Raw genomic sequence first — 20465 nt, 5'->3', positions numbered from 1 at the left:
TATATATATATATATATATATATATATATATATATATATATATATATATATATATATATATATATATATATATATATATATATATATATATTTATTTATTTATTTATTTATTTATTTATTTATTTATTTATTTTGTAGTGTCCACAACAACCGGGAGGTTCTGAATGTGGATACTACGTACTGCGATACATGTACGAGATTGTTACTAAGCATTCCAAGCTTGATTGTCTAGATGAGGTAAGTAATTTAAATATAACAATATGTATATTTAAATTAATATTTATCAATTAACATGCACGTTAACTAATTTGATTAATTAAAATATTTTTGTAGGTATTTGAAAATGCACCCTACTCCATTAACGAAATAGATGAAGTTCGAGAGTTGTGGGCACATTACTTTAGTAAAGAGTGCGTGTAACTTTATTTCGTTTAAACATTATCTTTATTATTATTAACTTATGTTTATGTTTTGTTAAAGAATTGTATATCTTGATTTCAATTTTAAATGTGTTGCTAGTATAAGTATATTGTGGTGTTTTGTTGTGTTGATTATTAATTGTGAAGTATATATATAGTTATGTTTATGTTCATATTTATTAGAGTTGGTTTGAAAACCGTTGTGAATAGATAGTTTAATTTTTTGTAATTAGTTTGGTATATTTTTGGATGGATTTGGAAATAAAATTATGTACATGTTTTGAACAAATAATAGGTAATAATCAAAATTCGAATAAAATGTAAAAAATATATAAATTTCCGCAACACCTTCTTTGTAGAGGGTGTCGCGGAAATGAACATATAAAAAAAAATGGTTTCCGTTACACCCACGGTGACGTGGGTGCCGCGGAAATCAATTATTAAAAAAATAATAAAAGACTTTCGCGGCACCCTAAGCTTAGCGGGTGCCGCGGAAAGTCTATATTAAAAAAATTTAAAAAAAAAAAAACATTTTACGCTTTCGGGGTGTAGCGGAAATCCAGGGCTTTCAGCGACACTGGATTTCGCTACACCTGCACAGGTGTAGCGGAAAGCATTTTATGGGTGTAGTGGATATCTTTTGTTGTAGTAGTGGTGGTTGCTAAGATGTGGTCAACTGAATTAAAAGACCACCCAAATTGGATGATGAAAAGTTCAAGGATAAGGTGTGCAATAAGGAGGGATTTTATGTTAGTGATCAACAAGCCTATAGGGCTATTTGGAAGGCAAAGAAGCTAAAAGAAGGTCATGAGGAAGACAGCTTCAAGAAGATTTTGGAGATATTGTGCAGAAATTTCACGAATAAACCCAAAAATAACATGTGTTGTGAAGCTTAGTGATTTAACTGATGAAAGTGACAATCACAGATTTCTGAGAATGTATGTGTGTTGGGAATTGTAATGCAGCCTTGGTTAATGAAATTGTCCATTGTTCTCTTGCTATATAGTCATTGTAGAAAATGACTCAATATGCCAATATAGTATCTGAAATATGCAATAAATGAAAAGATAGCAAAGATACCAAAACATACATTAACAAAAGATACATTACCAAAACATACAATAATTCATACATTACCAAAAGATACCAAACTTCATACATTACACATAACCATAATTACGAAAGTTCATTACCAAACCCTACAACCAACAAATGCTACAAATATTACAATCAACACTATTATAACCTTGTTCATCCACTTAAACACTTTGCCATCATCTTTATCACTTTTAAGCTTCATATTTAATTTTCGTATCTCTTCATCTTGTCGGTTGATGTGTTTTAGCAATTCCGAAATTATTCGCTTTGAACAATAGCACATGGGAGGATCATGCCAATCAATAAATCAACATCCCACCTTCCTCTGGAATAATTCAAAAAATGCTTTATAAATTAGGTTCAAACAACCCTTACAAAAATATACAAAAATAAAAAATAAAAAAAAATAAAAAAATAATAATTTACAATACCACCCAAGCATTACCAAAATCTACGACCTGGATTTTCATTTGTCCATGAAGTTCGAATTTTCAGTTGCTCACCAAATCTACAATAGACAATTGAAAACATTTTCCCAAATTCCTAGTACTCACTACCATCATTAGAAAAACAAGAGCAATAGGAATTAGCCATACCCAGAACCTGGAGAATGGTGCGTGCGTCTTTCTTCCTCCTTCTCTTCTTTCTTCTCTTCCTCCTTCTCTTCTTTCTTCACTGCCTTCTTCTTCGCGTAATCAGAGATGCAATGGCGAGGAGGAAGCAGAAAACAGGCAACAAATAACTTTCCCCCTTTTTGTTAACTTCGAATGATTGTTTTACTCTCATTAATTAAAAAATTTAAAAGCATTTACATTTTTCGGGCAATATTTGGCGGGTAGAACCAAATATGTTAAAAATTACATAATTATGAGACTAAATTGATAGTTCTTAAAGTCAGCCACTCAAATTAACAATACCACAATAGTCATATGATCAAAAGTGTAATTTTCTTCCTTTGATTAATTTCCAAGAACAGTAATAAGAAGGATATATATATAGAATAATCAAGATTCAAGAATATCAGCCAACGGAGATATATAAGAGGCCGGCATGGTGGCCGGCTATTTACTCTCATCCTCATTGTCAGACATCATCGAATCATCATCGTCGTCACCTATTTGTTGCCTGTACTTGTACCTCTTAGAAACAAACAGATATACGAAGAAATTCACAAAGCTCAATCCAGACAGCAACGCATAAAACAGCTCCAAATGGTTCCTGTTAACGTTGTTCCCTCCAAGCCATCCGCCGCTCTCCGTCATCCCCTTCGTCGCGCCGTTCACCACCTTCACCAGCACAGAGCTGGTGAAGTACCCAAGCGACATGGAGCTCCACAGGAAGCAAGACGACACAGATTTCAGCTCCTTGGGTGCCTGCGAGTAGAAGAATTCCAGGAGTCCAACGTAGGTGAACATGTCGGCTATCCCGAATATAAAGTACTGGATCGAGAGCCAGAACACGCTGATCGGCAATGGCTGAAGGATCGGGATGGCGTCCAGCATGTTTCTCTCTCTGGCCACCTGTTTCCGTTTGAGTTCCAGTATCGCAGCTGCGGCCATGGACAGGGAGGAGAGGAGCAGCCCAACGGCGACGCGGTGGAGGGGGGTTATTCCGGTGGGGATTCCGGTGAGGCGGCGCATGGAGGGGACGAAGAGACGGTCATAGAGGGGGATTAAGAAGATGAGGAAGAGGATGGGGAGGAAGGGTAGTGAAGAAGGGAGGATTTGGAAGGATTTGGTGATGTTTAAGTCCATTGTGGAGCCTTGTTGGATTGAGAAAGTTTGGAGTTGGGCAAGGCAAAGTGTCATTATCACTGTGCATAAGAACACTGGGACGAGGTTTAGTAAGATCTTTGCATTCTCCACTTGTGTCACCCTGCAAACTCTCCATGGATTTGGTTCTTCATCCCAGGATGTTTGGATTGCTGCTTTGTCTAGGAACCTGGGAAACCAAAATTGTTACAATCAAACTGATAGATCAAATGTTTACCCCTACCTAAAAAAAACCATAACTACTAGAGGTAACTTTATTTCCTTATAGGGTCATTGCATTTCTGAGAGGAGCATATTGGACTTGGCCCTTTATCGGTCTCCACCCAAGAATCTTGACAAATTATTGTGTGGTGTGTGGACCACGGTCCAAAATATCGTCGTGAATATTACGAGTAAAGATAATGTATATTATTTGTTAGAATAATGTACATTACGTGTTAAAATAATGTACGTTATGTGTTAGAATAATGTAAATTACGTGTTTAGAATAATGAAATATCTAGGTTAACACAATGTACATTATGTTTTAAAATAATGTACATTATGAGTTATAAAAATGTAATACATTTGAGTTATAAAAATGTATGTTACAGCTTGACGCGCAAAAAAATAAAATTAAGCAAAACAACGTGGCTTTTTTGCCATGGTCCACACAGCTGTGTGGACCACGGTCCATGCAAAGGCTATTGAAGAATCTCCTAGCCAATAATTGTTGGACTTGGATGGCCCGTTACGAGTCTCCACCTAACACAAGCGCTTACCACTACACCAAATGATATAAATGGTAGCAAAGGTTCAAGCTAAGTGTATTTCCTTATATCGTCACATTTTCGAGATACAGAGTGTTAGACTTGACCCTTTAGATTTCCGTCCAGATCCCTTTAGTCACCTGGACGTGATCCTTCATGGATCTTCGACCACCAAAAATAAACCAAAAAGAAAAACATGGTGTTCTTTAATTAATTGTACAGAAGTCATTCACCCAAAATATATTCATGTCACGATCGTTGTACTGTCGAAATTCTTGTAAGTTAGTTGTAATAGTACTCTTTAAGTAATTAATAACCTGTATTTGTCAGTGTGGGGTAGAAATTCAGCACAAATTGTCACAGCTTCTTTGTCCTTACTGATCTCATATAGCTCACCGGAATCTTCCGGAAGTTGTAGCTTTCTGTTGTGGATGGCTGCCACAAAGACCTGCCAATCCAAATGGCACAACAATATATATAGAATCGAATACAATGGCTTATCAGCCGATTTTGAATCACTATTAGGTGTTTAACTACGGTCAATAAAAATGTTTGATTAATTAATTTTTCGTAACAGCTTATTGTTCTAAAACGCTAAAATTTTAAAAGTTACTCAAAGCATCTTTTTTGATCCGTTTTTTGAGAAATCATTTTGCATGTAATCAGCTATCAGCTAATTTACCAAACATCTTTCTACAATCAGCTAATGCTATCAATTAGCCAAAACCACTAACTCACTGCTGGAAATTATGAAATTTCCGACCACCTGAAAGTGATCTTAAATCAAGTCAAAAGCCTTGTTCCGACCACTTTTGGTATCCGGAAAAACCTTTGTTGCTATTTCTGATCACTTTTTACTTTCAACGTGATTTAAGATCACTTTCAAGTGGTCGAAAATTTCATAATTTCCAGTAGTGATCAATCAGCTAAAAAGCTATTTATCAAACACCCCAATATGAATATCCCTAAGTCGAAGGAATGAATGTATGATGATGTGGTACCTGAATAATTTGAGTAATGGCACTACTTCCTTGAATGACATACACACGATAAAACGGCAAGCCAAGAGTGAAGAAGATTCCACCAAAGAACATAGCCACCGTAGAAGCAGCAAAGCCCCAGTCCCAACCCTTGTGTTGGATAAGCCAGACGAAGAGCGTGAGGCTCACCGCCCCTCCTACGCAAACGCCCAGCAACAGCCAGTTGAAGAAGCTCGACATTTCCGAACCCTCTTTCCGGTCTTTCTCGTCGAATTGGTCCGCCCCGTGCGACGGCACCGCCGCTTTCACCCCCGCCGATCCCATCGCCACCGTGTACAGCGCCACAAACAGGATTGCCGCGTTGCGCCCCGCAACTTCCTCGCACTTTTCAGCCTTGTCAAGAGGGTTGCATGGAGGAGGCTTTAGCTTAGCGTAGTGAGCTTGCATTGCTAGAAGCCCTAGCCCCTACTTGAACAAACAAAAATTAATACACAAAAACATATATAAATGGAAAATATTATGTGTAACTTCAAAAGTAAAATTCCTGTCATATATCGTGACTAATCTTAAATCTACAGGACCTCACGATGCACAATCAGCCCATCAATAATAAAGGATCCAATCCATACTTTTCATCAAATTATTTTCTTATTCATGTTTTCAGTGAGATTCAAACCCTACACTGCCCCCTTTAGTCATGAATCAAGTCAGAACACAAATCACTAATTGATCACTATGTTAAGACTTAGGGACATGTAAATTGTTTTTTGTTTTGGATAAATCAAGCATGTCATATTATTACAAAATAAAAAGAAAAATGAATTAAAAGGACAACATCAACTAAGTTGATTAGACTATTAACTTGGTAACTATAAGATTACAATTTGACTCTCAAATCACTGAAATCACGTTAACCCGTGTTCAAGTAGACTTACCAAGAACTCAATCCAGGCAGAAATAAGAACAGCCCTGAATCGGCCAATGTAGGTATCAGCTAGGACGGCGGCTACAATAGTGAGAATGTAAGTTGCGCCGGCGAAGTTCGTCACATGGTTGGCTGCATCGGCTAGGTTCACGTTCATCACCCCATTTAAGTACGTCACCAATGTCACCCCCAGAACTATAGTTGCCATGTTCTCAAAACCAAATATTCCTGTTTCAAATCCGAAAATACCCACTATTAATCATGCATGCAAACAAAATGTTAGAATCAAGAGCTTGGCCCTTCCCTTCAATAATCTTAGTCACTAGACTTGACTATTCACCGGCTTTCACTTAGGATCAAACTCTTAATGATCAATTTATTAATTACCACTAGCCTAGTCATAACTCTATTTCTTTATACCGTCATATTTTCTAGCGATAGGGTATTGAACTTAACCCTTCACCCCTCCGTCCAACCAACAATTCCTAGCCACCTGGTTGTGCTGGACTTGGCTTTTCTAGCCTCTGTCCAGCCAACAATCCCTAGCTACCTAGAACTGGATTGGACCTCTGACCTCCGTCCAATAATCTTCTTAACTACATGGTGCTGAATTTGGACCTGTACCTGCCTAACACTTAATTACTTCCAGTCATGTAAATTATACAAATCCGTCAGAAACGCCGGTCTGGTAAAACAAAACCAACAGCCAATGTAGGTATACCTAATATGAAAATGGAAGCTCGGATTCCTCCATGTTTATCCTTCCGAGCTGTTCTTCCCCTCCAGTCCACTTTCCCGTCAATAAGCTCATATTTTTCCTGCGAATTAATTAAGAAATTAAACAAAAATAATGAAACCCATTATTTACAATAAATAAATAAATAAAGAGTAAAATGTTGATCGAGTACCATTGCCACTACAAAAGTGCAGTATTATATTCTCACTGCAACAATGTAACAAACTATATTAATGGGGAAGAATAATAATGGTTGAACCCAAGTGCATGTGAAAGCAATATATAAATGTAACATAAGAAGTATAGGGTGATGCGAGTATAATGACGACAAAGACAAACAACTGACGATACTATGCCGTAGGGGATCGGAAGAGAAATATTCCTATGACATAGTCAAAGAATTAAAGAACATTATTAAGAAATTAATTAAAGCTGGTTGGAAAGATGATGACAAACATTGGCCTGTTTGGTAAAATAGTTAGTCTATAGGCTAATTTTAGTTTATTTGACCATTATTAGCTGTTTGACTTTGTTAAAAAATTAATATAAGTTTTTGATTAATTAGTTTTTTATAACTTCAAAATGCTAAAATTCAAAAAACAGCTATCAGCTAGCAGTTAATTTGCCAAACACCATTCTACCATCAGCTAATGTTATCAACTAATTATACCATCTAATTAACTCAACCAACTAACAGCCATTTACCAAACATAATATGTACTAGTATAATTACGATTATAGTATTTATATATTAATCTTTAATTTCCCCAATAAGACCATTATTTTGCTCCATTCACGAAATGGTGTAACGTTTCTAATGTTTCTTAAGGAAATAATGATGGAATTACAACATTTTTCTTCTCCCAAAAGGTTAAATCTCCAATCCTTACCCGACAGAGCATGGTGACTCAATGGCTCAGTAGACAAGACCAAATGCCGGTGTGCATGCACAAGGGATTTCCACTTTTGGTAGGTCTTTTATTGAATACTACTGTCTCTGTTACAATATAGTATATGTTTATAACTACTTTCTCAATTTACTGAAGCACAAAGAGTCATTAACGCCTCACTGGGACTAAAACCCATTACCTCCCATTTGGGAGAGCACTAGACCATAAGGTGATTGGCCCTAAAAATAGGTCTATTCAATTATATTCTCAGGAATAGTATTATATATTTATATTTCAGGAAGTGAACTATTTGCTTTGTTAGCGATATTCGCGAATTCTTAAAAATAAATTATTATTATTATTATTATTATTATTATTATTATTATTATTATTATTATTATTACTATTATTATTATTATTATTATTATTATTATTATAATAAACAAGGAAGCTAGTACAAGTGGTAAGGCTTTTAAACGAGACAAAGCTAGAAGGTAGTGATTAGATGACAAAAGATAAAGGTTTGGAATAATGAGAAGAAAGAAAATGGAGAAAGAGCAAAGAGGTTTTGGACAAAGCTAGCTGGTATATACTTTGGAGGAGGCCGGAGATGGAATCAATATAATTACAATATATACCAGCTAGCTTTACCAACTACACTGCATGCCCGGCCTGGATCTTATATTAGCGCACAAAGCCGATTCAACTTAAATTTCACAAGTAAGATTACAAGAAATCAAGAAATTAAATATACTACCTCACCTCATCACTAATTAATAATTAATTAATTCTAACCTACTTTTCTTTTTCTAGAAAGGGAAACATTTAAAAATAAATAATATAAATACATACATATGAAGAGAAATTAAATTTTTCGCCTAACACAAATTAGAGTGTGCAATCTGCCTAATATGAGTACACACAATCTAGTGTGTGCACTCTTGTAGTAAATTGTATGCATTCTTGTAGTAGATCGTGTGCATTTATGTTGCGTCTAACAGTTTCATAGGAAAATGTTCTCACTAGAACATTAGCATATATATATATATATATATATGGAATCTTGTGAGAACAGACACCCACCCACCCATGTAAAAATTGTGAATTGATCTCAACCGTTGATCTTCTCACAATCAACGAAATATAGAAAAATCACGTTGCCATTTTCGTAAATATTATAAATTTCGAAGTGCATCATGCACAATTACAAAATACATTCAATGATATGCAGAAGTACACTCAAAAGTTGAAGTCCTACGTTACTAGTATATTTAATATTATCAAAATATATTACAAAGTATTTCTAACCTAAGGAATTTGACCATAGACGTGGACTTACTTTATACCATATCAATATTTGCTTTGTACTATGTGAACATTTAGTACATTTCACGTTAAAATGAGTTCATACTTGATAGTCATTTCACATCCAGTCTTCCTAATCTGTGAGGACCAATTATCACTGCATAAGGGCAAAACTGACATTTACGTCTCTTGTAAGTTGGTCCAGTTCACTTTCATCCATCAGTAATATACAAACTTTTCTTTTGCCATATCAGAAAGAAAAACTTCCAATTTCTTCATCCTCATCACTTATGCCACCATCATCATCATCATCATCCTCGCCGAATCTCCCAAAATCTTCCTCCAGATCTTCGTCCTCTTCATCTTCTTCCATCATGGTGTTATCCTTTAAGCTAGTGCTCAATACCACAGTTTCTCCCCGAGACTTCTCCATGTCTTTCCTGAGCTTCTCCATGTTCTCCATCCTGCGTTCTTCCTCCAACCGTTGCTTCTCCGCCAGTCTCTTGTCAAGTTCAGCCCTAAAATTGAACAATGCAAAAATCAAATGGATTACTATATAATACGCTTAGTAGGCGTAAAGTGGCTCTGCACTCTCATCCTTTAAGAGAAGTTGGGAGTTCAAAACCCCTCTCGTTTGGAAAAACCAATATGACCAGCACTTTAACCCTTAGTTGGAAAAACCAATATGATACCTCGTGGTTGAACCAAAAAATAAAAACAATGGTGTACTATATTTAATTAGAGTAGTTAAATTCTTAGGAACAGCAAAGCAATATACTTGTAAGTTTCCATGTACTCCTCTGCACTTGCATCAATGGCCTTAAAGAACGCATCCATCCCCGCGCCTGAAACAGCAGAAACTCCTACAGACCTCAGATTCTTATAGAACTCCTCCAGCGAAAGGGATAGGCTTCGTGTCAGAGTTGAAGTGTAAGAGTTGTCCGAGTCAAGCGCTGCATGAAATGCTTCAAAATCCTCCATCCACTGGACTCGCAAAATGTGAAAACACAACGTGAATCAGGAAACAGCAGAGTTCACTAATCAATAATACGATCCCATCATCATCCATTAAAACCATACCTCCAAAGCAAATTGATGCTGTGCTACGTCTGTCTTGTTGAATGCCAATACCAGAGGCAGTCGTGTCTTGTAGAGGATACTGCATGCATAAAGCATGTTGCTCATAAAAGTAGCAGGACTTGCAGATCGGGGTGTGTCAACTACATATGTTACCACAGTAGGAAAGGTAGATGCAAAAGCTTCTGTGATAATTGCACCAGAAGCAGACCAAGTGAATATCTCTATCTGACCAGGAGTGTCAACTAGAACATAGTCCAACTGGTCAGCTCGTTTTTCTATAGCTGAAATGACCTGCAATTTGTTGCAAAAATACGGCTTACCTCACAATGGGAGGAAGGAAGAGATAATTAATATGAAAGCATAATCTCCTTGTCTTATTATGAATTTTAACGGTGGAAAGAACAGCTTCTACAGGCTCACTGAAACCTTTTTCTTTCCGCCAATTTAATGTGTCATTTGGATTACTACCGGAAGTAGGGAACAAATAAATTTTTGCGGTGAACTTCATGTAATGCACAGAAATATCAAGAAAGGTACTCCCATAGTCCCATTTGTTAAATGGTTTCATATAGCACTATTTCAACCATACCAATCTACAGAGGCTAAGAGGGAAGATTGTATGCAAATTGAGGACAATAGTTTTCTTTTCACTTATTGAAGCTGGAAAAAGATACTGTAATTCATACATTCCAAAAGAGCAGTGCGTACAAAGATTTCTGGAACAATTCCTCTACACCCTATTGAGTTTGAAAAGTTATAGCATTTGTGGTTAAGCTGTGCTAGAGAATGGAGTATAGATCCTAGTCAAGACTGAAGACTCAGATATTCTAGACTAGAAGGATATAATTTTTGTTGCATACTTGGTCATTGAGTCATTCAATTCATCTATCCTAGCTAGAGGACAAGTATAATATATACAGATAAATCATACTTGTACAAGAAACATTTACAAAAAGGCATAGAAGTACTCAGAAGAGAGAAGGGGCCCAAACACCACAGCAAGCAAAGAGGGAAAAAATTGTTCAAAGGTGTTTAACGATAAAATTCAAGAGCAAAACTAAAAGCTTCACCTCATCAAACTTTGTTGCAAACAAGTTTAGTGAAGTAAGGATTCCTCCATTAGGCCCTAGATTGAATTGCTTCATGACTTCCTTGTAGCGAACAGTGTCTCTTATGTCAATATTTGCTCCAAATGGAAGGGTCAACACAGCAGGATCGAGGTTCATAACATAACCTCGAATATTAGAAGCCATCGTGTGACATACCAGCCGATGAAGAAGTGTAGTTTTCCCACTACCTAGTTAACAATAGTTTCTGATTCAGAGTCTTCAAGTATTACGGATATTACTAGTCTTCGTATAATAAAGTTTAAAAAAAAAAAAAAAAAAAAAAAAAAAAAAAAAAAAAAGAAGGATACATTTTTGCCAATGTTCAAGAGAATTACAGACATTACAAGTTCTTGTATAACAAAGATCAAAGATATATTTTTCAAATTAGATGAAGGCCTCTCGAAGTTAATCTTACCTGCCATTCCAACCACAATGATGATAACAGGCTTTTTCTTGAAAGTAGATGATGACCCATCAATTTTAAGCTTTTCCATTGAATTGGCTATGTCAACCTTCTCTTTATCCTATAATAAAGAAAAGCAGACTAAAAATTTTGGCAACTAGTGGAAATTGGAAATTTTGGAGAGAAAACAAATACTTAAACAGAAGATTTGTACCTTGCTTTCAGCTTTCATGGTAACCTGTTCTTCCTCGGGTGCTTTAGAATCAATGTCCATATCTCAAAATTGGCCAAATCCGTGAATACAGTCTTTTTTTCCCTAAGTACAACAGTTGCAAATGATCATATTATGCATCTGGAAGAATATCAGCAAACAAACAAAGAGCAAAATCTAATGATAATATAGATGGGAAACCAAGTTCCAAAATACATTTGATGAGTCAATTATTCCAGTAATCAACTTATTTCTACTAAGCTCATACTAAAGAAGTTGCTTGAAGTAGGTACTTGATGTGCATGTCCTTCCCCTGTACAAGAACCCAAGCTAACAAATCCTCTTTCTCCCCACACACATGTATAGTTATCTTTCTGTGCATTAATATATGGAAGCTTAAAACTATGGAAATTGATTTGCTATCTTATCATTTGAAAAATGTCCATAAATCCATACTAATTCAGAACCAAAGGAGACTTTTTTTTGACAAGTTTTGAAGCAACTGTTGCTAGTGTTCAAATGATTAAATTAGGTGTGATGCTTTAGCCATAACTGTGCAGCAAAAAAAAAAAAAAAAAAAAAACAAATTAGTATGGCTTTGTTAACATTGGCCTGAATTTTACTGGAAATCTAAACAGCCATAGTTTATAAAAACCTTCTTATGGCAAGGAGTAAACTTCTAATCTCTATCTACCATAAAAGAAAAAGTAACAAACCCAAGCTAAACTGAAACAATAACAATAAGATCAACATGGAGAAAGTTCAAAATAATAATATCTGAATCCCTTTTAATTTTAATATGTAAAAAAATAAATATTTACTTTGAGCCTTGGTGTTGCAGTCACTCAGTAAAGTAGAGCCGCAGAGGGCTGACTGGCTGAAGGGCGAGGCTGAGGTGAAGTCCGCGGAGCCGCTGAGATTGCTGAGTCGATGAAGTGAGGTCTGACCGTCTGAGGATGTGAGGACTGAGGAGCGAGGGCGGAGGCGACGGCCTGACCGGAGTGTCGCCGAGGGCGAAGGACGTGAGGGCCCAGAGGCGGTGAGAGACGACGGAGAAGGGGAGAACCGTCGTCCGAGTAGAAAATAAGGTATTAGGGATTAGGGCTATAATATTTTGCGTTTTGTATTGGACTAATGGATTGGGTCAAAACATTAAAGTAATTCTTTTGGGCTATTGGTAGAACGAATGCCAGTATTGAATATATATATATATATACTAGTTCTTTTACGAATAATGCCCAATGATTATTTTTAAATAAGTATTTCAAAGTATATCAATGCAATATTATATTGGAGATTTTCATACATAGGTAAATAAATATTAAATTTGTTTATTTAAATCGATAATTTAAAGTATATAAATGCAATATAATATATGAGAAATTGATTATATTATCACTAAAATAAATGTTTGCAACTTTGTAATAATGCTAGTCTAAATATTTAGTCTAAAAACAATAGTCTAAATAAATACTAGGGAAAATGGCACTTTTTCCTCCTAAATTATATACTTATAGCACTTCTTCCCCCTCAATTATTTATGTAAGCACATTAGTCCCCTCAATTATTTTAAAAGTGGTGGTTTTTCCCCCAAATATATTAAATTGACATTTCTACCCTTAAAGCAAACATTTTATTTATTTCACTTCTCCAACAAATTATTGCGTATATGTAGCGATTACCACGGTTCGGTTCGAACTGAACAAGACACTATAACAATCGAATTAAAATTTTTCAGTTATGATTCAGATCTAGAACCCAATATTTGGATTTTAATTTATTAAATTTAAGAATTAAAAAAAAAAAAAAAAAAAAAAACTGGATCATGAACCGTGAACCGGCGGTTTCGGATCCAGTTCGCGATTTTGAACCGTCTTTATTTTAAAATTTTATTTTTTATTTTAAAATAGTTAAATTCAACAATAAATGTATTTTATTTTTTCAGTTCGGAACATGAATCAGTCATTCCGGTTCGCGATTTTAATAAACTCTAAATATCGCGTTTTGATTATAAATTGTAATTGGAATATTTTGGTTTGGTTGCTATAGTATCTGTTTGGTTTGAACCAAATTATAGTAATAATTTGTTGGAGAATAAAAATAAATGAAATATTAATTTTAAATATTTATTTTAAGGGTAAATATGTCCATTTAACATTTTAGGGGTAAAAGAGCCACTTAAATAATTCAGGGGGAAAAAGTGCTATAAGTATATAATTTAGGGGGAAAAAGTGTCATTTTCCCTAAATACTATTTTTGGTTTAAATTTCCCTAATTCTTCTCAATTCTCTTTCGGGTAGCATCGTCATTGTCTTCATCTTTAGTACGTGTCCTCTTTTTTTTTTCTTTTAATATTGGTAGTGTGTCATGTGCAATTGGGTTACTGGTGGTAGAATAGATGGATTTATCGTGCAATGAAATTATGGTGTATGAAGCTTTAGATTTGCATTGTTGTGTATATGATGGGATCTTAGTTGTGCTATTAACTCTTTATCTTACAAGCACCTATTGATATTTGGTAGTAGTAGTTTTTCCCCTACATGTTTCCTGTATTGTGAAATGTGTGTCGTAGATTATCATGTGAAAGTATTGAACAAAATATTAATATTTATTATATTTGTATAAAATACTTGGTAAATAAATAAATAAATAAATATATATATATATATATATATATATATATATATATATATATATATATATATATATAATACATTTTGTATTATAACTTTGATATTTAATTACAAGATAATAATGTAAAAAGAAGACAATGGACAATGTAATGAATATAATAAATTAATAAATTTGAAGGTAATGAATCTTTGAATTGTAGAAAATAAAGATAAGGGAAAATCAACGATTTGGTCCCTCAATTGTTAGCGAAATATCAATGTAGTCCCTTAATCGCTTAATCATCGATTTAGTCCCTGGAAATAACTATTTTTTGTTGATTTAGCCCATCCGACCGTAATCCGTCAATAACCTGGCGAGAGCTCCGATTTGCCATGGCCAATTTAGTCATTTCAGGGGTAATTTAATCCTCCTCCTCTAACAACCCTTCCTCCTCTTCCCGCCGCAACTCCACCTCCGCCGTCACCACCCTCCTCCCCGAGCTCCGCCGCACCAAGTCATTCTCCGCTTCAAAGAACAAGTCTCTGAGCTTATCCACCGCCGCATTTGAGCCACAGCGCAAGTCCTGTGACGTCAGGGTCCTCCCCGAGCTCCGCCGCACCAAGTCATTCTCCGCTTCAAAGAACAAGTCTCTGACCTTATCCACCGCCGCATTTGAGCCCCAACGCAAGTCCTGTAACGCCAGGGTCCTTCTCCCCAAGCTCCGCCGCACGTTGACTTTAGATCTGTTGCAGCCCCTTAGATTAATTGCTCTGCCGGATCGATGCAAGACGAGGATACGAGCTGAGATCGAGAAAATCACGTAAGCGTAGGTTCCGACCAGAATGCCGGAATTAGTGGCGCAGAGATCGGCACAAAGCATGAAAAACAAAGCGCTGGTTTCAGTTGCAACATATACAAGAAGGCACCTGCTAAAACCAGATCAGATTGATAGCAAAATTACTGAGTTTTCAGAACCCCTAGTTGAAAACGCTGCTAGAAGTGTGGTTAGTTCGGAGATTGTGGGAGAAGAGGGCGTGAGAGGTGATATATTAAAGCATATGAAGGATCATATGGATCTTGATTCACAGACAAAAAAACCCTCTAGGGGAGGACTTGCATGGAGAATTTTGTCTACTGCGGTTATCAGTAGGGAATGGCATAAATGGAGGAACAAGCAGAAGCTGAAGAAGCAAGAAAATGGCAAAACTCCAGTTGCTTTGCCTGCTGAGATGCCAACGTCAAAGCAGAACAGAGAGATCCAACCGGAGATGACAGATTACGGGTTCGGTTTGTTGGGAGAATTAGCTTTGATGGTCCGAGGTACTCCCTGGATGAGTCCCGGGCTTCCTGGGATGGGTATTTGATTGGAAGAAGCTTTCCAAGAATGGCACCCATGGTTTCTGTGGTGGAGTTGCGGCGAGAAGAGGAGGAGGGGTTGTTAGAGAAGGAGGATTAAATTACCCCTGAAATGACTAAATTGCCCATGGCAAATCGGAGCTCTCGCCGGGTTATTGACGGATTACGGTCGGAGGGGCTAAATCAACAAAAAACAGTTATTTTCAGGGACTAAATCGATGATTACGCGATTAAGGGACTACATTGATATTTTGCTAACAATTGAGGGACCAAATCGTTGATTTTCCCTTATCTTTATTTTCTACAATTCAAAGATTCATTACCTTCAAATTTATTAATTTATTATATTCACTACATTGTCCATTGTCTTCTTTTTACATTATTATCTTGTAATTAAATATCAAAGTTATAATACAAAATGTATTATATATAAATATCAAAGTTATAACCAACTCCTTACGAATCGGTCTAGCTTCTAAAAGAATAGTTCTAGCTTGTGTTTAGCTTCACTTTGCATCAATTCCTAACATTACAAGAGCCATCTCCAGTGGAACGATATCTAAACTCTATACTATGATTTGATACTTGATGGATGCTTGAAAAACGTCCTCATCAGGGGTCCTACACTTTTGACAATATAGGGCCTCGTAGGGTGCCATATGAATACTTGCGTGGTAGTTATTGTTGTAGGAGAATTCGATCAGATCTAAATGTTCTTTCCACGATCCTTGAAATTCCAACATGTAGGCCCTCAACATGTCTTCAAGGGTCTGAATTGTTCTCTCGGTCTGGCCGTCGGTTGTGGGGTGAAAGGCGGTGCTTAGCTTTAGTCTTGTCCCCATGGCTGCTTGTAGTGATTTCCAAAACTAGGATAGGAACCTAGAATCCCTGTCCAAGACAATATCTCGTGGAACCCCGTGGTTCTTGACCACCTGACTTATATAAGCCTTGGCTAATTGGTTCATCGTCCAAGTCTCCTTCATGACGATGAATCGTGCGGTCTTGGTTAGTCAGCCTACAATTACCCATATCTTGTCCTTTCCCGTTCGGGTCACGGGTAAACCCCCCACGAAGTCCATAGAGATGGAGTCCCACTTCCCTTGGGGTATTTCTAGTGGTTGTACGAGTCCCTTGGGTTTACACCTTTCAACTTTAACTCTCTGGCAGTTCAGGCACTTACTCACAAAGCTTGCCACTTCTCCTTTCATGTTAGGCCACCAAAACTGTTTCTTCACATCCTTGTACAGTTTGTGGCCCCAGGGTGCACTGAGTATGGTGAACTGTGCCCCTCTTCTAGGATTCGTTTCTTCAGATGTGTGCATGCTGTGGGCACACACCACCTTCCTTTATAGCGAAGGCTACCATCATCAAACAGCTTGTACGACCCCTTTCTTCTCTCTGACAATCCAAGCCCTAATTTCATTAATTCGGGGTCTTGCTGCTGGCCATTTTTTATTTCCTCAAACAGTGTGGACACAACCGTCATGCTAATTAGCTGAATCTCGGCCTCCACTTATCTTTGCTCCACCACCTCCAAACCCATCCTCTGAAAATCCCTATATAACTCATCCGCCAATACCCATGTGGTGTTGAGGGAGTGGTTCATCTTCCTGCTGAACACATCTACCACTACGTTAGCCTTCCCCTCGTGGTATTGTATATCTAAATCATAGTCATTTATGAGTTCCAACCACCGTCGTTGTCGCGTGTTTAAGTCCTTTTGGGTGAAGATGTACTTCAAGCTTTTGTAATCCGTGTACACCTTAAAATATACTACCTTAAAATATAAATTCACCAATGCCTACCTTTCATCTTTGACACCCGAAATTTTTTTTGTCCGAGTAGTTGTGCAAATCGGAGCTTTCAAACCACGACTACAAAATATACTAAGCTCGTACTCCATATTCGCCTCACTCGTGAAGAATTCAGAGAAGATGACATCTCCAACAATTTCTAAGAAGATGAAAGGCAATAAGAGGGGAGAAGTGGTCTGAGTCAAATATTTAGGGTTTTGGTTGTTCATAAGCTTAATTTGGGGGAAACTGACGCAATAATATACGTATTTATTAGCCTAAAAATAAAAACTGGTCTGACGAGATAATAAGGCCTCATCAGTAGCTGAAACCGGCTCCGCGTCATAGTCACTACCGGATAACTTACAAAAAATGTTAGGCGGAAAAAAAATTAGTTTATGGCTCGAAATATCACTTATTAATGATCATGGTGCGACATGAATAATTAAGAATAGTTAATGGTGCGGGATGGCACTTTAGGCAAATATCTTTAAGAATTAATTTCACTTTTGGTCCCACGACTTTTGATGTTCTATCACTTTTGGTGCACAACTTTAAAATTTTTTAATTTTGGTGCCTAACTTTGTTATTTTTATCAATTTTGGTCCTTTCGGCCAAATTGACTGTGAAATGTTGTTGGATTTTATATTGTTAGGGGTAAAATCGTCATCCCAAGGAAACATCTTCAATATCTAAACAAAATCACCGTAAAATCATATCTATAGGTGTTTGATGATGAGAATAATGGGGAAGATGGGCAGAAACCAGACAGATCTATGGGATTTATAGTTTCGACCATTGGCAAACTCTTCTTTTCCTCTTAATATGATTTTTCTTTTGTTTAAATATTGAAGATCTTTCCATGGGATGACGATTTTGCCCCTAAAATATAAAATCTGGAAATATTTTACCGTCAATTTGGCTAGAAGGACCTAAACTGATAAAAATAACAAAGTTAGGCACCAAAATTGAAAAAATTTAAAGTTGTGCACCAAAAGTGATAAGAACTCAAAAGTCGTGGGACCAAAAGTGAAATTAATTATATCTTTAATCCATTTGTAATAGCATTACAATATTATATTCCTAAAGACAACATTCTTGTCTTTGTATTCATATATTTTATCTTTTAAAATTACTCTTTAATTATCTGGTTAAGTAATTCGGACTACCCGAATTAATTTAATCCATCAATTACTATATATATGAATTATATTGAATATATGTTTAATTTGACTCTCACCTTCCGAGCCTCAACGTTGTTGTTGTTGTTATTGTTATTATTACTATTATTATTATTATTATTATTATTATTATTATTATTATTATTATTATTATTATTATTATTATTATTATTATTATTATTATTATTATTATTATTATTGCCTTTTCTCTTTAGTTATTTTCAGAGTTAATTCCACCAGAAGACCCTTATTTTTTTTATGGCAATTCCAAATTTAATTTCACATTATTGTTTTTGCCATTTAACATCCTAGACTATTATTTTTTGAACATTGTTAGTCATTCTCATGACTTTTCTTATTTTTAGTAAGGACATTTTTATCTTTTCATTTTTTTTTGTTATTTTTCCAGTTTCAACCAGTTTAATTGGTTTAGAACTTTAGGTAACCTCTGATTTTTAGTAATCATATTTTTTAACCAATTTTTAGTAAAGTCATAAACCAATTAAACCGGTTGAAACTGAAAAAATAACAAAAGAAAAATATGAAGAGACAAAAATGCCCCTACTAAAAATAGAAAAAGTCATGAGAATGACTAAAAGTGTCCAAAAATAATAGTTTGGGATATTAAATCACAAACACAAAAATGTGGAATTAAATTTAAAATTGTCAAAAAAACAAGGGACCTCTGGTGCGTTAATGGTTTTTTTTTTTTCAATCGCTTCTATATATATATATTTTTTCTTAGCATGAATTGCTTTCTATATAACTTTTCCCTCTTAAGTCTCATGTGTTTGCATCATTTCTATCCATCATACCACGTTGGATATGATGTCGAATAGTTATAATTTTAGAAACAAGTTAATTTTGATTGCATACTTTTAGAATGTTTAATTGTTTAAAGACCTAGTTGTAACTTTTTTTTTTTTTTTTTTTTGGAATAAGGGTCAAATAGGCCATCGCACACGATAATTCAATTAGGCCACAGAACTTAAAAATCCAACAATTGGGTCCCTAAACTAACCAATTGCAAACAATTCTTCCAATTTGAAGGTTTTCAACAGGTCATCCTTCCAAATTAATTATTTTTAAAAAAAATTTTAAAAATTAATTATTTAAACTAAAAAAAAAAAAAACGACTCCGGCCGGAGACGACCGTCTCCGGCAGGAGTCCATGTTTTTTTTTTTTTTTTTTTTTTTTTTTTTTTTTTAAATTTAATTTAAAAATAATTAATTTGGGAGATGACATGTTGACCTGTTGAAAACCTTCAAATTGGAAGAATTGTTTGAAATTGATTAGTTTAGGGACCTAATTGTTGTTTTTTAGGTTCAGTGACCTAATTGCATTATCGTGTGCAGTTCGATGGCCTATTTGACCCTTATTCCTTTTTTTTTTCTTTTTTCTTTCTTTTTTTTTTTGAGTTGGAAGGTCTAATTGCATTTTTGCGTATAGTTTGATAATTTGTTTAAAAATTATTCCTAAATTTCTTGACTTCATATCTCTCTCTTTTTTGTTTTTTTTTTTTGTTTTTTTTTTTGTTTTTTTTTTTAAATGTTTGAGGATTCCTACAATCAATATTCTTGAATTGTCACACATTTTATCATTGATTAAGCAAAAAGGAAAGGGAAAAAAGGACTATTCTTAACACTAAGAATTCCTTCTTTATTACTTTTTATTGATTGAATTTTTTTTTTGAAAAGTTATTGATTGAATTTAGAAGTTGAGAAATTTTACTTTTAATCACTGATTATTATGACATTGCCACATTTAGTTATATTCTTTTAATTTTATCACATTGCATTATTGATTTTTTATTTGTTTGCCAAAATTAGTCATTCGTTTAAACT

General features: G+C 35.4%; 2 protein-coding genes and 2 long non-coding RNA genes across 5 annotated transcripts; 1 reads left to right on the top strand and 3 right to left on the bottom strand.

The window, feature by feature from the left end:
• Positions 1 to 205: 205 nt before the first annotated feature.
• On the bottom strand, positions 206 to 15012 carry LOC109162506. Its single transcript, XR_002051107.1, has 3 exons — positions 14775 to 15012; positions 14734 to 14741; positions 206 to 219 (listed from the first exon to the last, which is right to left on the bottom strand). It is a non-coding gene; the product is annotated as an uncharacterized LOC109162506 (long non-coding RNA).
• Positions 2448 to 6921, bottom strand: LOC109162502 (protein NRT1/ PTR FAMILY 4.4-like). Its single transcript, XM_019311211.1, has 6 exons — positions 6852 to 6921; positions 6665 to 6761; positions 5954 to 6171; positions 5040 to 5483; positions 4356 to 4486; positions 2448 to 3458 (listed from the first exon to the last, which is right to left on the bottom strand). Exons 1-6 carry the CDS (start codon positions 6852 to 6854, stop codon positions 2579 to 2581), a joined length of 1773 nt encoding a protein of 590 aa, XP_019166756.1. The 5' UTR covers positions 6855 to 6921; the 3' UTR covers positions 2448 to 2578.
• LOC109162505 lies at positions 6597 to 12728 on the top strand. The gene is made up of 3 exons (XR_002051106.1): positions 6597 to 6613; positions 12527 to 12577; positions 12618 to 12728. It is a non-coding gene; the product is annotated as an uncharacterized LOC109162505 (long non-coding RNA).
• Positions 9026 to 12583, bottom strand: LOC109162503 (GPN-loop GTPase 1). 2 transcript variants are annotated; one of them, XM_019311213.1, is made up of 7 exons: positions 12499 to 12583; positions 11681 to 11782; positions 11479 to 11587; positions 11025 to 11251; positions 9955 to 10245; positions 9653 to 9858; positions 9026 to 9392 (listed from the first exon to the last, which is right to left on the bottom strand). In XM_019311213.1, exons 2-7 carry the CDS (start codon positions 11738 to 11740, stop codon positions 9125 to 9127), a joined length of 1161 nt encoding a protein of 386 aa, XP_019166758.1. In that variant the 5' UTR covers positions 11741 to 11782; positions 12499 to 12583; the 3' UTR covers positions 9026 to 9124. The 2 variants fall into 2 exon arrangements, with proteins under 2 accessions (XP_019166758.1, XP_019166759.1); XM_019311214.1 differs by lacking the exon at positions 12499 to 12583 and adding an exon at positions 12337 to 12363 and having other exon boundaries at positions 9125 to 9392; positions 11681 to 11781.
• Positions 15013 to 20465: the final 5453 nt, after the last annotated feature.

This window comes from Ipomoea nil, unplaced genomic scaffold, assembly GCF_001879475.1.
Source record: "Ipomoea nil cultivar Tokyo-kokei standard unplaced genomic scaffold, Asagao_1.1 scaffold2942, whole genome shotgun sequence".
NCBI lineage: Eukaryota > Viridiplantae > Streptophyta > Magnoliopsida > Solanales > Convolvulaceae > Ipomoea > Ipomoea nil.
This window is presented reverse-complemented; position numbering and strand designations above follow the sequence as displayed.